The 16412-nt window shown below is 36.5% G+C and overlaps 1 protein-coding gene and 1 non-coding gene across 3 annotated transcripts; both read right to left on the bottom strand.

The window, feature by feature from the left end:
- Positions 1–451: 451 nt before the first annotated feature.
- Positions 452–15853, bottom strand: LOC110813636 (ankyrin repeat domain-containing protein 2B-like). 2 transcript variants are annotated; one of them, XM_088221908.1, is made up of 9 exons: positions 15713–15853; positions 15468–15509; positions 14218–14369; positions 6468–6683; positions 6225–6373; positions 5959–6127; positions 2900–2992; positions 973–1112; positions 452–886 (listed from the first exon to the last, which is right to left on the bottom strand). In XM_088221908.1, exons 2-9 carry the CDS (start codon positions 15499–15501, stop codon positions 787–789), a joined length of 1053 nt encoding a protein of 350 aa, XP_088078034.1. In that variant the 5' UTR covers positions 15502–15509; positions 15713–15853; the 3' UTR covers positions 452–786. The 2 variants fall into 2 exon arrangements, with proteins under 2 accessions (XP_088078034.1, XP_088078035.1); XM_088221909.1 differs by having other exon boundaries at positions 15634–15742.
- LOC148253357 (small nucleolar RNA snoR114) lies at positions 12046–12132 on the bottom strand. The gene has a single exon (XR_015812977.1). It is a non-coding gene; the product is annotated as a small nucleolar RNA snoR114 (small nucleolar RNA).
- Positions 15854–16412: the final 559 nt, after the last annotated feature.

The following is a 16412-nucleotide window of genomic DNA, read 5'->3' as shown; positions in this document are numbered from 1 at the left end:
CGAAATATTAAAAAAAAAAAAAAGACAGATTAGCTCGATAATTATGTGCTTCCTTGTTGATAAAAAGTCGGAAGTTTAAACCAGTGCTGCTTACAGCCTTTACTATACCAAAAAAAAAAAATGATAAAAAAGTTTGAATAATACAAATGTGAAGAAAAAAGTGATGCAACACGGCTATGTCGTATAATAAACAATAAAAGCAAAAGAAAGAACACTTAATTATACTTATACAACAAATGATATTTAAAAATAAACACAGCCAACTAAACAGTAGGTCTATAAATTTATCCGAGAAAATACAAGAACACTAGAAAAGTATTTTAAAAAGGAAAGTAAATAAGGGTGCAATGTAACAATAACGCCACTTATGACCGTAAAGGTTCCAGAAAGAAAGAAAAAAAGAAAAGAAAACAGGTGCATTTGTTATAAACAATAAATACTACACTGATAATGAATCGCAAGCATATAATAATAACATCAATTGGACTTTTGGATGTTCCCAGGATATGACTTCAAGTAGTAAACACAAAGAATCAGAAATACATCTGGTACTACGAAGACTTTTCCCCCAACATGTTTAAATTATCCTGACAAAGAAATTGTTCAAGCTCTAACTATAAAAGACTTGGTGTAACGTATCAACCAGACAGACAAAAGATGGCAGCACAAGCAACGCATCAACTTGCTATAACCACCTTGTGCTGATCAAATCAAATATAATTTCACACACTGAAATTACGATAACATGACATAGTTCAACATGCTGACCCCAAAGCACCCACCAACTTACAGGAAGACATCCTTCTCCAGTAGCTTTAGTACTTCATGCTGATTGTTGAGCTTGGCAACATCACTCGGTGTCTTACCATCCATGTTTTGCAGAGTGCTACAGTAAGAAAAAAAATAAAGAAATTAAGCATATAAAACACGTACAAAAGGAGGCCAACATTAATCCATTCGCTTTTTTCTTACACTGAGGCACCGTTATCCAGGAGAAGGGAAACACAGTCTTTTCTGCCATAACCAGCAGCATAGTGAAGAGCAGTGTTTTTATTTTTGTCCACAGCATCAACATTTGCTCCAGCCTCAAGAAGGATTTGAGCACATTTCACCTGAAAAGAAATTCAAAATATAAGCTAACCACCATCGACTAAAGAAAATTTGCAAGGACAATTTTCTAACAAAAAAAATCTGAAGCAAGTGAACATGCTTCAACTTTCTCACAGTAATTCCCTATAACACTACAACTGACCAATTTTTGTCATCTTCTAACATTTTGGAATAATTTCCGGGCCTAACCAAACATCAGATAAAACATTGTCTGACACACTCATACAACATTTGAATCAACAGGAAACAATTCCTAGATGATTTTTTCCTCTTCTCAGAGAAAGACATTCGATCACTAGCACCAATGGCTCCAAAACAGAGAAATATATACAAAATTTACAAATCTTTTACAGGAGAGAAGATTAAGAGATTCAAAATATCAGTACCATCAGAAATTGTGTGTGCTTTAGGCAAAATACATGGAATTCTAAATCAGTGATCTCTAGTATAATGGAAAAGAAAGCAACCCAGATGATAATAGACACCACCCACGAAAAAACAAGAGATGGGCTTGAACTGTATCAGATCACCTAAACAGAACATGCAACTTTGAGCTTGTTCATGAATAAATTTCTAAATAGTTTATTCACTTTACCAGAGACTGGTAAAGCAACAATCAAATGCCTAGGTGGATATATTCCATACACAAATCATCCAAACATGGAATAGGTTGACAGGATTTCCACAATAAACTAACACTTCATAGGGATGAAGACTAAATCTGACGTGACAGAAATCCTTTCTAATAGAATGAACTTCTCCTGAGAAAGAATCTGACAACCTATAGTAGAAGGAAGAAGTTTTCAAAGATTCTAACTCTGGTCCCCATATTTGCCCCACAATGCTTTGACAGGAAACTCATATCATGATATAACTAAGTTGCCACAATCCCCAAAATGACAAGTTACTGAGCCTGGAAACCATCTTTAATGGATAACAAAACAAGGCTCAGCAACCACCACATTCCTTTCATCTAGACTTGGATCATAAACTTTAACCATTGCAAGCAAAAGCCTCCGGCAACCTGTTTGCATCTATCCCTCCAGGATAATAACTCGATTATCCTTTACCTTTAACATTCAAGAATCAATTGCCTATCCAAAACTATGACTGCAAAATACTCATATAAATAGCAAAAGTACAGAAAAGGGAGGGACTCTGGAAATTCGAAATAGGAGATTTCCAAGCGTGAGATTATCACCTTTAGAAAGCAGATTTGCACAAATCTCCCAGGCAGAAAACCTGCTCTTCCATTTTGGTCAGTAAAGTGCGAACAGTCATAAAAGCAAGAGAGATCCTTGCCCAATCAATCTATTTCCTAGTCTTATTGTTCTTCACGTAATTTTTTCTAAATCAATAGATTTCCTCCGGAGATCAGAATCTGTGAAGGAGCAAACAAAAGGAATAACCCCTTTCATACTTCTTCAAAACCTACTCTTTGGGAGATCAAACCAGTTCAACACAGAGGAGTGGACAAGGATCACAGTGAACCAGACAAAGGAATACTGTCACAGATGTAATAGCTGTTCCTTTCAGGTTCATCCCCTCCTATTTAGCCAGCTAAATATGCTGCTAGAATTGAATGTCTACCTACACCTTCCGGGATTAACTTTAAAATATTTCTTAGAAAAATGCTTTCCTAGTCCAAAAAACATAAAAAAAGAAAAACTTTGATATTTCTTAAGCAGCTTAATCAAACAAACCAAAAATCACAATATTCTATCTACTTATTAGCTGCCTCTTCATCATTACAGCTCCCAAAATAAAGAGGTTCAAGATATTATCATACCTCACCATACCCACATGCAAAATGCAATGCTGTCCTTCCCTCTGAATCTTCCTCATCCTTATCAGCACCAGCAGCTAGTGCATTTTTCAAACCCTAATTCATTAAGAAAAGAACTCAAATTTTAGAATCCGGCTAAATATAGATAAAGCACCTCCAAAATATGTTGAAACCAAAAACAAACAATTATAAAATTAAAAAAAAAAAATCCAATCAGAGGGTGTTTGGAATTGTTGAAAAAATATACTCAAACAGTGTGACTTAACATACTTGAAACACATAATTCTTATTTAAAGAAATGTTATGCATCCGGACAAAGTGCTAATCGTAAAAAATAAGCAATCACTTTTTATAAAAAGATCAGTAAATATATATTTGTTGCGACTATTTTATGAAACATTATTTATTCACATATTGTTACTTTAAGAGGGAATCTAGAAGATAACTAAGTAATTGGTTAGATAAAAAACAGCAATATAAAAAGCTTAAGGCTGCTTATCTTCTACCTTTTATAAATCACTTACATGAACTTAAAAAGCACCTTGTTTCTAATATTACCAAACGTGAAAAAGACCGTGAATGCTTAAAATCGCTTGGAAATGACCACGAATGCTTAAAACTGCTTATAAGCATGAAATTAGCAATCCCAAACTCCATCTTATTTAAGTTCAAGAAGGACCAGGTTTCACATGGATATCATATTCCCTCTGGAGGGTGTTTGCATGACCTTTATCTTTTTGTGCTTTATGCCTATATGACTTTTAACTATCATCAAGTTTTAGGTTCATAGTGCTTTAAGCTGAAAAACAAAGGACCTTGTTTTCTAACTGTTAGACTCTATTAAGTCGTAAAATTTTTAAATTAAGTTCTAGTTGTTTGTTAAGTTTTTGTAAAATGACAACTAGTTGAGGATCTGGTTTTGAAAAGGTAATGGTTGACACTTTATTTTGATCAGTGCTACTTTAGTAAAAACTGACGGTCAAAAGCACTTTTTTAGTTTTCCATTTAAGGCTCTCAAAAGGAAGTTGATAGTGGGACCTTCTTTTTGGACTAAAAGCTCAACACTTGTAAGAGTGCAACCGCTGTACAACTTCTGTTTTTAGCAAAATATGACTCAAGCACCTTTCAGTCTTTGACCAAAAAGATAAAGCCAACCAAAGATCCTCGCAGAAGGCCTGAAAAGTACTAATTAGGTAGGGCTTTGAAAAAATGTGAAAGATAAGAGGTGAGATAATAACCAAGCAAGATACCCATTCTTCATACTACTTTTTTTCGAAATAAACCCATTCTTCATACCAATAGCAATTGTATCAGATAAAATAATTGTGTGATCAATGGCAAAGTTTGAAGAATGAACACATTGTGGAAAAGGAACTTTTCTTTTGTGGAAATACAAATAAACTGACCACAGATTACTTAACTGGGGAAAGAAATTCAAATTTTCCTCTCTTCATTAACATTAGTCACAACTAAAGGATTTTGGTGACACAAAATCAAGGTATAAAACTATTCTTATTTCAAAAGAAATGTAGAGCCTTGTTCTCAGACTCGTAGTTGAGGCCAAAAATCATAATTGAAGACAAGACAGTAAAAAGAACAGAAAAAAAAAAAAAAAAAACTGAGAGACAATGAATAACCAACACAGTGCACAATGATGAATGATCAATTGCAACATTATGTCATGTCATTCATCAATCCATGGTAAACTAATTCGCTACACCCTCTTGGTACCACGGTTAGGGACATGCATCCCAGAACACAATAGTCTGCAGTCTGGAAGGTGAAGGTATGCAATTTGAATCTCCGAAAGTGGAGATCCCATTTTTGTTTATGCAATTTAGATCTCAAAAGCTTGTGACCCAATTTCTGTTTTTCAACTTTCAGTGATTACGAGGTTTTGAATGGGCACCAGAATTAGGAAGCTGCAGACCAATGATTAGGAAGAAGGAAAACAATAGGAGACAAAATTATGATGCTCACCAGTCAGGATACAAGGATGTAACAATCTCTATTCCTTTCAGTTGTTTCCTCCACTTATCTCTAACAATAAACTGGCCCAACTTTGAAACAATAGAAATGCCCTTGCTTTAAATTATCTTACCATTTTCACTTACTATTTTGCTTAACAAGGCCAGCCTCCCAGAATAAGAAATGTTGAAGTGAGTGCTTAATGGTAAATCATCAGAGATTATAACAGCTAATTTCTCTTAATCTATTAAAATAAAAGAATAGTGAAATGTTTTTGGTGTATAATTGAAGTAATAAGATCTTTCCATCCCAATGTGCAATTCACAAGGTATTGCAATCCAAATAGCATACCAACTAAGCCTACCCCACATACCACAGCTAAGTTAAGCAGTGTCTCCTGATTCTTGTACCCATATCAGGACCAAAGAGATTATGTTGCACCAGAATACAAGAATGTAACAATCTCTATCCCTTTGTTCCGTTTCTCCTTTTAAACTCTAAAAGCTAATTTAGCCCTACTTTGAAACAATGGTAACAAACTTGCTTTAAATTATATCCCTTTTTTCATCTGTTCTCTTTCAGTTAAAGGGGCCACCTACCCAGAAGGATATTACTTCAGAAAATCTTATGGTGTGTGCTTAATAGTAAATTTTGGAAACTATCATTGTTAATTTCTCTTAATCTAAAATTGAAATTAAAGTTATGAAATGCTTTTGGTGTATATTTGAAGTAATAAAAAAGTATAATTAACATGGCATTGCAATGCAAATCAGTGTAACAACTAAGCATAACTCACATGCCATAGACCAAGTTAAGCAGTGAGTCATAAATCTTTTTTTCTTCTAGAAGAAGCAGTGAGTCATAGAACTTTTAACTAGAAAAATTTCAACCAAAAAATTGAAAATAAGGACAACGCAAATAGCAAAAAATCAGGTTGTTGCAGTAGCAAATCTAGCATTTCAAACATTTAATCCTAGCTGTAAAATAGAATTCAGAAAAGAATCCAATAAATCAATAAATCAAATAAATGAATTAAGATTCAAGTCATCAGATCAAACCAGCATTCAGGACGACCGAGGCCGATTATATCATACCTCGACATCGCCAACACTAGCTGTGTGATGAACAGGAGACTCGTCCTCGTTTTCCCCTTCTTCTGCTTCATCTTGGGCCGATGCTCCTGCAGGAATTGGTGCATCACCTGGAACTGCAAGACCCATTGCTTCACCCAACTTTGTGAGCACCTCTTTGTCATTCCAGTACCTGTGCCAAAAAGGCTAACTTACAACCAGAATAGCAACTGAATCCACATACATTATCCAAGAGCGAAAATGTCACAGTTATTTGTTTGACATAATACCTCATCATTGCAGCTGGACCGCCAGTCTCTATCTCTTCTAGTATATGTTTCAAAGATGGATCTTCTCTTATACGTGCCATTCTTTCCTCAAGCTGGTCTTTGTGTTGTGGATTTGCCAAGCTCTCAAGCATATTAGACATGGATGGATCCTGAGAAAAGTAAACAAAAAGTTAATTCACTGGATGAGACCAACTATAAACTAACACAAAAAAAAGCCTCAATCAAGAAAAAGACCATGTATACCTGCATTAATGCATTACCAAGTCGCTCAGCCATAGTCATAAACTGAGGATTTTGCATAACCTGTCGCATGGTGGCATAGTATTGTTGTGGATCAAAATTAGGGACACCTTCCTCTTCAGCAGCTGCACCTTGCAAGGTTTTCTGCAGTTGCTCTGCCATCTGGTTGAATGAAGGATCTCTTGCTATCTGTTCAGCCAGTTCCTTAATGCTAGGATCCTAAATGAATTGAATCAAAAACACATTGTTAATGGAAATAGGAGAAACTAAAATATAATTTTCCATCTTAATCTCAAACTGATCTAAAGAATCAACTTTTCTGTAAGCTGTTCTGCAACCCCAACATACGTACAGGCTTCTGCAAAGGCCTGCTGTATATCAAGATTTAAATGGTTCCCATTTTCAAGGCATATTAATAGGCATATTAATGAACCTCACAGAAAATGTAAAATGCAGATATGCTGAATTTGGTCATCATACAACACCTAAATACAAGGACGAGCTCCTCAGGGCTGCTATACTTGGTTCCCTCATTATAAAGCTACCACTTTCTGAACTCAGATGGCTCTGAACAACATTGCTTCAACTCATCTAAGAGATCAATTTCGTCACATTATAGTTCTTTGTCATACCTAAACTTGCTACATTATCATTCCCAATCACTGTCCACTAATTCTAAAGTTCTTGTAATGTTGTGCTATGACTCCGCAAATGCGGATTTTTGGGTTGGTTTTACCAATGTCAGAGGATACATGAAATCCGTAAATCGTACACCATGAACTATAGATTGTTGGACACCACAATAACAGATGGTTGCACGTTTCCTCAGCTACAAGACAACAAAAGACCTGTCCTTTGGATTTCAATTTGTTAATGGTTAAAATTCTGTTCCAGCATGCTTCCCAAGGAAAAAAAAAAGCCATGAGGGGCGGCACTTTTGTCTTCCAGATGATGTTTGCTAGGAAAACAGTCCTGTCAGCAGCACAATTCTTACACAGGTACTGGCAATAAGAGGAAACAGAAAGATGCCATTTTTGTCCAATTTCCAGACAATCTGATCATCCACCTGTGAAATCCTTTGAGAATCTAACAGCTGTAACAAATCTTCAAATTCATCCACTTCCCAATCATTTAAGTTTCTCTTTGAATAAACAGACCACACAATGATACCATAACAGACCTGGTATGCATTCTCAACATTCATATCTCTATTTTTTGAAAGGTTGTACATCCTGGGAAATCTACTCCTTAAGCTCCCATCACCAGCCCAATCATCCTCCCAAAAATTAATTAGATTGCCTCTACCAACTTTCCGTTGAATGCATTGTCGGAAAGAATGCCATAGCATCACAATTTTCCGCCAAAGACCATGCCCATGAGGAATAGGAATTTTGAGTTTCTTGCTGTTCACCAAATACTCTCCCTATCTGGCATCAATGATCCGTCGCCTTTGATGTCATCCCAATTAACTAAATGGTATTTATGACCATCATCACCATCACCCAAAAGGAAATTACGCTGAATAGATTCCAATATTTTAGCCACCTTCACGGGAATAGTAATTGTAGATAAATAGTAGATTGGTAGATTTGCCAAAGTACTCTTAATTAAAGTATATCTCCCACCTTCTGAAAGAAAACCTCTCTTCCAACCAGCTAATCTCTTCTCAAACATGTTGATAACCGGTTCCCAAGTAGATTGATCTTTGTACTTGGCCCCTAACGGAACCCCAAGATATTTGAATTGAAAGTTTACTTCCTTACATCCCAATTTTTTTGCAAAAGGCCACACATCACCATCATCACCAATTCTAGTTAATTCAAATTTATTGAGATTAATCTTGAGTCCAGAAACCACTTGAAAGCATAAAAGAACACATTTCAAATGAAGAAGATTCCTCATATCAGGGTTGCAAAATATTAAAGTGTCATCCTAAAAGAAGAGATGAGTAACAACAATACTTTTTCCCCCTTCCCCACCGAAACACCCCGCAGGAGCAGCAATTCATTCACCCTATTAAGTAATCCATTAACAGATTCCATAAAGATTATAAAAAGGAGAGCAGAAAGCGGGTCCCCTTGCCTTAAAACCCTAGAGGCAGTGAAGAAATTTGAGAGGCCCCCATTAATTAAAAGCGCAAAAGATGTTGTTATAACACAGGATCTCATCCACTTCCTCCATTTCAAGCCAAAACCCATTCTATCAAGTGTGTAACCAACAAAATTCTAATTTATGTGATCATAAGCCTTCTCCATATCAAGCTTGCATACTAATTCCTCCTTATTATTGGTTAGTAAATCATCAATAGACTCATTTGCAGCCATGACAGCATCTAAGATCTGCCTCCCACCCACAAAGGCGTGTTGACATCCACCAATAATCTCCCCCAATACATTAGCAAGTCTCCTAGCCAAAACCTTAGCGATTAATTTGTAAATACATCCAACCAAACTTATAAGCCGAAAATCATTGAAGTCATTAGCACCACTCTTTTTTGGAATGAGGATGATAAAGGTTGAGTTCAAGACTAGACAAATTTTCCAGACGAGTGCAACTCCTTGAAAATACACATTATCTCATCTTTTAAGAGATACCAAAAAGATTGAAGGAATTTCATATTAAAACTGTCTGGATCAGGTGCTTTATTACCACTGCACGATTTCAATCCGGATAGAACTTCCTCCTTAGTAAAATCAACTTCAAGCATCTGTTTATTTGCTACAGATAAACATGTGAAAACAAGTCGTCCAGTTTGAGTCTGATCTCAAACTTTTCTATGTACAAATTTGAAAAATAAGCCCTGGCTGCTTCCCTTAACTCTGTATTACCATGAATTTTGGTCTTTACCCACTCTAACCTCCTCAATATAGTTGCACCTACGCCTGTAAGAAGCCATAGCATGAAAATATCGTGTGTTTCTGTCATCATCAGCCAGCCATTTTTCTCTACATCTCTGCCTCCACATGGATTCCTCGTCCATCAAGTATTTGGCCAAATCATACTTCAGTTTACATCTCTTGCCTCAGTCAACATCATCTAAACCCGCAGTACTTTCTTTCCAATCCAAATCACTGATTTCTGCCATAATCTAATCAAACCCAGCTCTATCTTTCTTCAAAACCTCTTTTAACCAGACTGTGATTTCGTTTTTGAGGATTCTTAATTTCTGAGCAACTCTATAACTGGCACAACCCTCAATCTCAATATTCTTCCAGATTTTTTTCACAAAAGTCCAGAAATTTTCCTTCCCCAACCATTTGTTATCCAACCGGAAAGGAGTAAGGCCCCATTTGATCCCTTCAGCCTCAATACAGATAGGGAAATGATCAGAAATGAGTCTGGATAACATTTTATGACTAAGTCCAACCAGTTCCACCATCAAATTAACAGACACAAAGAACTTATCAATCCTCGAACTGCATTTTTTGTTAGACCAAGTCCACGACCCTTTAGATAATGGAAGGTCAACAACTCCTACTCTATCCATCCTCTCTTTGAACTCACTAGCTTCCTTTGCCAAAAAATTGTCACTATTTCTTTCCTCCCTTCTCATAATCATATTAAAATCATCACCATTTACCTAGTTCCCATCCCATTTTGTTCTGTATTCCTCCAGCTCACTCCACAGTACATCTTTTTCAATTCTATTGCCCCTGCAATACACACCAGTGAACATCCAGGTAAAATCTCCTTTTCTGTTTTTAAATGTACAAGACAAAGTACACTCTCTCTTTATCAACATCCATGCACTGAACATGATCCTCCCTCCACATAATAATCAGCCCACCAACCATCCCATTGGCCTGCCACCCCTATCCTTGATACCCCAAATGCTTTTAATAATCTCACTAATCTTCCATTTTCGTTTCTTGTAGACAGATCACAGTAGGGCTCCATTTATTACGACATCCCCGAATAATTAATCTTTTGCCCCTTTCATTTACACCACGGACATTCCAAGAAATTATTTTTCCTATCATTGGTCAATCATCTTCACCCCACCCTCGATCTTCCCTCCTTTGCTCTTGTTCTCATAGTTAATTGTGGACTCAAGTCTATTTAACTCCCTCGAAACACCCCCATTCTGCTTCTTCCTTTCTCTGATATTCACACCCGATTTTTTCTTTAAAATTTTTCTTTTTTCAATTTCAGAGAAAAATAAGAAAGTCAAATGTTCCATACCTTCAAACGAAACACCCATATGTTTGCTGAATTTTTGTACGTTGTTAGTCACACACCATGAGCAGTAGTCCACTTGCTTCGTTGAAATATTCACCCCTTCTAGACTTATCTTGAGGATCTCCTCAATTTCGCTATCATACTTTGATGCGAGTGCATGAGCTTCTTCGTCAACAACCACCAATTCCATATTCGATAGCTTCTCTTCTTCGTGTTGACTATCTGGCCGAACCTACCTTCACTATCAATTTATTCCATTGAAGAAAACACAAAGACCATCTCATCTTCGTCTCCCACACTTGAATGATTTGAATCAATCACCCTCCTAAATTCCTCTTCGGTCGCTTTCTCCAGCTCTATCATTCCTTCCTTGGCACATGGATCAGCTTACCTAGGAGAGTTACCAATCTTTTTTCCCAAGCATTCACCCCTAATAGGGTTGAAGCTCCTAACCGGGTCGGGGTAAGTTATAATGTCATCTTTTATTACTGGGCTTGCCAACCACTTTTCCTTTTCCTTCCAAATGTACTTTGGGATCATACCTGGTCCAATCTTCTTTTTATTTTGGCCCGTTTGAACAAGCCGATTATGACATGTCATTCTAAAATTGGGCTCTCGGGCCAGCCCGACTCGACAACCCACCAAGTTTCCTCTGCCCTACCTATTTCACAACGCCTTCAGTCAAGCGCAACGTCGCCGTGTAGGATTTAGGAGCACCTCCTTCCAATGAAACATGAAATAGGTCATTACAGTGTGGGCATGGAAAAGACAGTTGCCACGGTTTTTCCAACTGACCCATCTTAACGATGGAAGGCTTCTTGACCTTGCGCCCACTCCTTGCACCACAACTAGGGTTTTTGACTGGTCTATTCACAAGTTCAAAGACAGCTACCAACAGCTTCCACCATCCCTTCCCTTGTAGACCCCCAAGGAAAAAAATCCTCTTCACTTTACTACTCCAATTTACTGTTAGCCCTGAATATTCTCCTCTTCTATTCTTACCGAAGGAGAACCATAACTCATATTTGTCCTTCACCAAATGCTTTGCCCATGTCCCTGGTCTTTTTCTCCACCAGTACTCCTCAATAGCATCAACGAACCACACGAACTCTTCTTTGTCAAGAAAAATCAAATGTCTAAATCCACGTCCATTTTTAGTTATTTGTAGGCTTTTGTAGGCTTTTGTAGGCTTTCCAACTTCCTTCCTTCACATACCAAATCGTAGGATTTACTTTCTATAGCTAGATACCTACTTCCGAGTGTACTCATTACTTAGAATTGACGTTCTAGATGACCAAGAACGGCCGACCTGAGGCCCAACAGGCGGAGGAGGTAGAGAGAACTTTTATGGAGAGAGAAAGTTAGAGAGAGAGAAAATGTCTTAACCCACATTATAAAAAGAGACCTCAGATGCGCTCAAACTCGTCAAACAAATCAAACGGCTGTGATAGACCCTACCATCACCGGAGCACATATCTCTTCACTGCTCAACGTATACCACAGTTAAGCCTCAAACCGTGGACCTGCACCATGGCAGATGCAACATGTTGCAATTTTGTGTTAGCCTCTGGTAAGATAATTTTGTGTAAGCCTTTTTTGAAACTTACCATCAAACATATCATTGTTTAAATATCAAAATGTTTAACTGAACATTTGTTGCAAGCTCATGAACCTGTTAAGCATCTTTCATCCACTTCCATTGAGTTTATAAATTCCAAATGCAGGAACCAAGAAGGTGGTTTAAATATTTTGGGTCTTTTATATTGGGGCATGACATCATTAGATATGAAGATTTTGGGGATGTCATTGATACCTTACATCTCTGTAAATTCCTATGTATACGGGCAGTACCCCTTTTGGTGCCATTTTAATATATTTTAACTTTTTCTTTCAAAAAAAAAGTAACCAAGAAGGATTTTCCTCTCTCTTCTTCCTTCCACACATTCAACAACTCTAATACTTCCACCCCAACACCACGCAATACTTCAACTCCTATATCTACTGTTTCAATTGATACTTGCAAGCATCTATTCACTATCCAGATCTCCATCACACCCTTACCTCCCTAATTCCTAGGCCTAAAGCTCATTGCCAACTACTCTAATTAAAATGTTCAAGCCACAAATAATCATAAACCTTCTTAGCCTCTACATAATTATCATATGTAGATCAGCCCTAATACTCTTAACACTTGTCAAGTAAACCTCACAATCACTTCCTTTAACATTTCTCCACCACAAATTGCACCTCCAACTTTTGTTGTTGTGGCTAATGATGGTGATATGATAAAACAAAAGAAAGACAAAATTTAGATGGGCAAAAGAGAGTGTATCAAAGAGAACCTAATCTTGAGAAGCCATGATCAAGAAATCCTACTTAAACTCTACTTATAAGAACTCCACGCATAACCGATTTAACCGGCCCTCAAGTCCCACCTCCATGTCGTCAATAAACCAAGAGTTGACTTCTCTAACAAAGGCCTTTCGAAGAGATCATAACTCATGCATACATTCTCGAACAACAATGTTGTCTGTGTGCGCCAAGACGGCGCACTAATGCCAATGACGGATGAAGTGGTGTTTAATGTGACGATCATTGGCTGCACAGAAAACAGGTGTGAGGAGATACAAATTGCTTTATTAAAAGAATGATTCAACTCCATGGTAAATGATTATGGTTTTATCCCTGAGGTAGATCAAATATCATGTGTTGTTGACCTCCTTGCTTGCGTAAGGTTTCTTGATGAGGTTGGGTGACGACAGCGGTGGAGTAGCAGCCTGGTTGAGATAGTTTTTGCAATGGTGGTGTGGTATGAGATGGTTTTGGATGATGGAGGAGAAAGCAGCTCTGGAGGGAGTAGATATGATGAAAGGAGAAATTGGGTGGGGTTTTGGATCTGATGAAGGGGATGAGGTTGTTCAATGAAGGGAGGTTCCTGGTAATGGCTGGATTAGTTCGAGTTTGAGAGTTTCTTAGTAATGGAGGTTTTAGGTAATAGCAGAGGAGAGAGAAAAGGTTAGGAAAAGAAGAAAGGAAAAAGAAGAAAAAAGGAAAACAAAAAGATCAAAGATTAAACATGAAAAAGAAAAACTAAAGCAAAAAATTTGTGTGGCCACGTCAACAACTCAGATGGTGTTCACTTTTATTTACCCATCATCTAGTTTTCCATAACAGTGAGGGTCAATTTGAATAAATTCCAAAAGTAATAGGACTTCATTAAACATAGAATTTTTGTACAAGAGTTTATTTTGAACATTTTCAAATACTATATAGGTATTTTGCCTATTTTGGCCAAATAAAAACCCATGTAATACTGAAAGCTAGAACAGAATTGAAATTCCAACAGACCTTGCATAGATTCGAAGTGAAATGAGAGTCTAATTTCAAAATAGAAGACATACCAAAGGCAGGAATGATGAAGCCAAATAGATAAAAATGAATAATCATATGGTATGGTTGGTTGGTTGAAGTAAGAAAATGCTATTTCTAGAGAGAAAAAGAAAGTAACACACTGACACCGACAGAAAATAGTGCTACTACTGGATCTAAATAAGAAGGGCATAAAACCACATACATTAAGCAGGCCAGTCATAGCTGAAAAATCAAATGGATTGGGGGCAAATCCAGCTCCTGGTGAAGTGGGAGATCTTCTAGATCCTGACTGTGACTCTCCTGAGGATGCCTCTGGTTTTGAACTATTCTTATCAGCTGCACTTGTTTTCTCATCTAAGAAATATAAAGTACTTATGAGAAACAACTTGTCATCTTATTACTTCCAATCAACAATTAAATTGAAAGAGAAAATTGAAACTCAGATGAAAATATACAAGTGGACACTTCATATTGTATTCCCTGAAATGGTCATAACAAATTAATAATCACTAAAAAAATGAAACAAACCCCTGAAATCATGGCATGAAAAATCCCTAAAGCTATGTTTGGAAAAGGTGAATGCCACAGAAAAGAATTTGTGCAATTCATTTGCAAATCCATTTTAACATTACAACTAACCAAAGAATTTGAATTCCATATGAAATTAAGAAAATGAAATTCAAATCCTACCAACTGTGGTGAAATTTGAAGTGATCCTGAGAGTTTTGAGAAAATATGCTTGAAATGCATTTTGCAATTTTATCTTGGCTTGTCAAAAGTAGTGGTTCATTTAAATTCTGTGAAAGTCCATGACTTCTTTGAAATATTAAAATTCATTTGTTTGATGAAATAATTGTTCAATTCATCCACAGAAAAAAAAAATTGAAATTTCATTGTTTGTTGTTTCCAAACAGAAGCTACCATTTGATATGCTTTACATCTTGGATGGATGCACAGAGTACAGATCCCAATACTTGTAACGCATATGATTAAATTTGCGTAAGGTAAAGGGATAAATCAAGAAAAGACCACTCAGGAAATCGCAAGGAATACCACCTGAGGCCTGAATAGTTTTTCAAATTATTACTATAAGAAAAGAGTATAAATCAACTTGCTATTAACCACCATTTTACTCAGATGGACGAAGTCATTATCGTCAATTTAAAAAATCCAAACCCGAAATATGTTGTTGACTCTCTTAAGGAGTCTAATTACTTAACAATGACGGATAGAACCAGTGCTAGAATAATTTTCATGCGAGCACAACTCTGATCACTATAAGCAAATACCTAGGTACAAGAGGATATAACAGTAACCGATAGAACACACAAAATAATACCCAGGAGTACAAAAAGCATAGAAATAAACCTGATTATAAAGCTAGGTAGACCTAGAAATGAAATGAAAGGGCATATAGAGAATCAGTGAAAGCCGGTGGAGAAGAAAACTTACCAGCAGGGAGATCCTTCTGAGAATTCGAAGCCATGAAGAAAGCTGAATCCAACAAAAAAAATATATATATATATATATAAGTGACTCATTAAGAACCAAGATATCGAGAAAAAAACAAAGCAAAAAAAGGCAAGAAAAAATCCGATAACCCCAAAAACCCAATAACCTAGAATTTGATCGATAGAGTACGACAGAGATAACAATGAAATGAAAATCTGGAGAGATATTATCGAATTTTCTAATACCGCAAATCAACGAGCTTGATGGGATGAATCGATAGATGGAGAGCTAAGAGAGCTAGTTGAAGATGGATAAAAAAAACCCTTGTCGCTCCCCCACCACTGAAATCTCAATGTACACCGAAGCAGGATAGCATACAAATGGGGCTGCGCGGTGGGCCATCTCTATCCTCATCTGGTCGTCAAATGGCTCTTTTGCCTTGCTCTGAATTACGTGGGCAGGCTCGGCCTTGCAATCGCTCTTGATCGGCTCATGGGCCGACACGGATGAAGATCCATGAACACGTCTTTCTGGGCCAACTTAAAAATGTGATAATAATTAAAATAAAAAAATAGAAAAGAATTAGCTTTGTAGCTGTTCTGCAATATTTTATGTGCGTATAAATTATATATTAAATATTATTCGTAAATTTTATTTTCTTAGAAACAATGTTCTTAGGGCAAGTTAAACATTTTGGTTTTCGAATTTTTAATTTTTTTTATTTTAGTCCTAAATTTTTTATTCATAGCAAATTATTGCTGAATTTTTATTTTTTTCCAAAAGTTAACTTCATTATGTTTTAAATGAAAAAAAAACTAAAAATTGGGTTACTTTATGTTTGGCGAAAAAAATTGTTGTATCTATGTGAAATACACACTTTTTCAACATATTATTCTTTCTTCTCTTCTTGCAATTTCAAAATGAAAAGAAAAAGAAAATTATAAA

This window comes from Carica papaya, chromosome 6 (assembly GCF_054855325.1).
Source record: "Carica papaya isolate Zhongbai chromosome 6, ASM5485532v1, whole genome shotgun sequence".
Classification (NCBI taxonomy): Eukaryota; Viridiplantae; Streptophyta; class Magnoliopsida; order Brassicales; family Caricaceae; genus Carica; species Carica papaya.
Note: the sequence above shows the minus strand (reverse complement) of the source record. Positions and strands in the feature narration are given on the sequence as shown.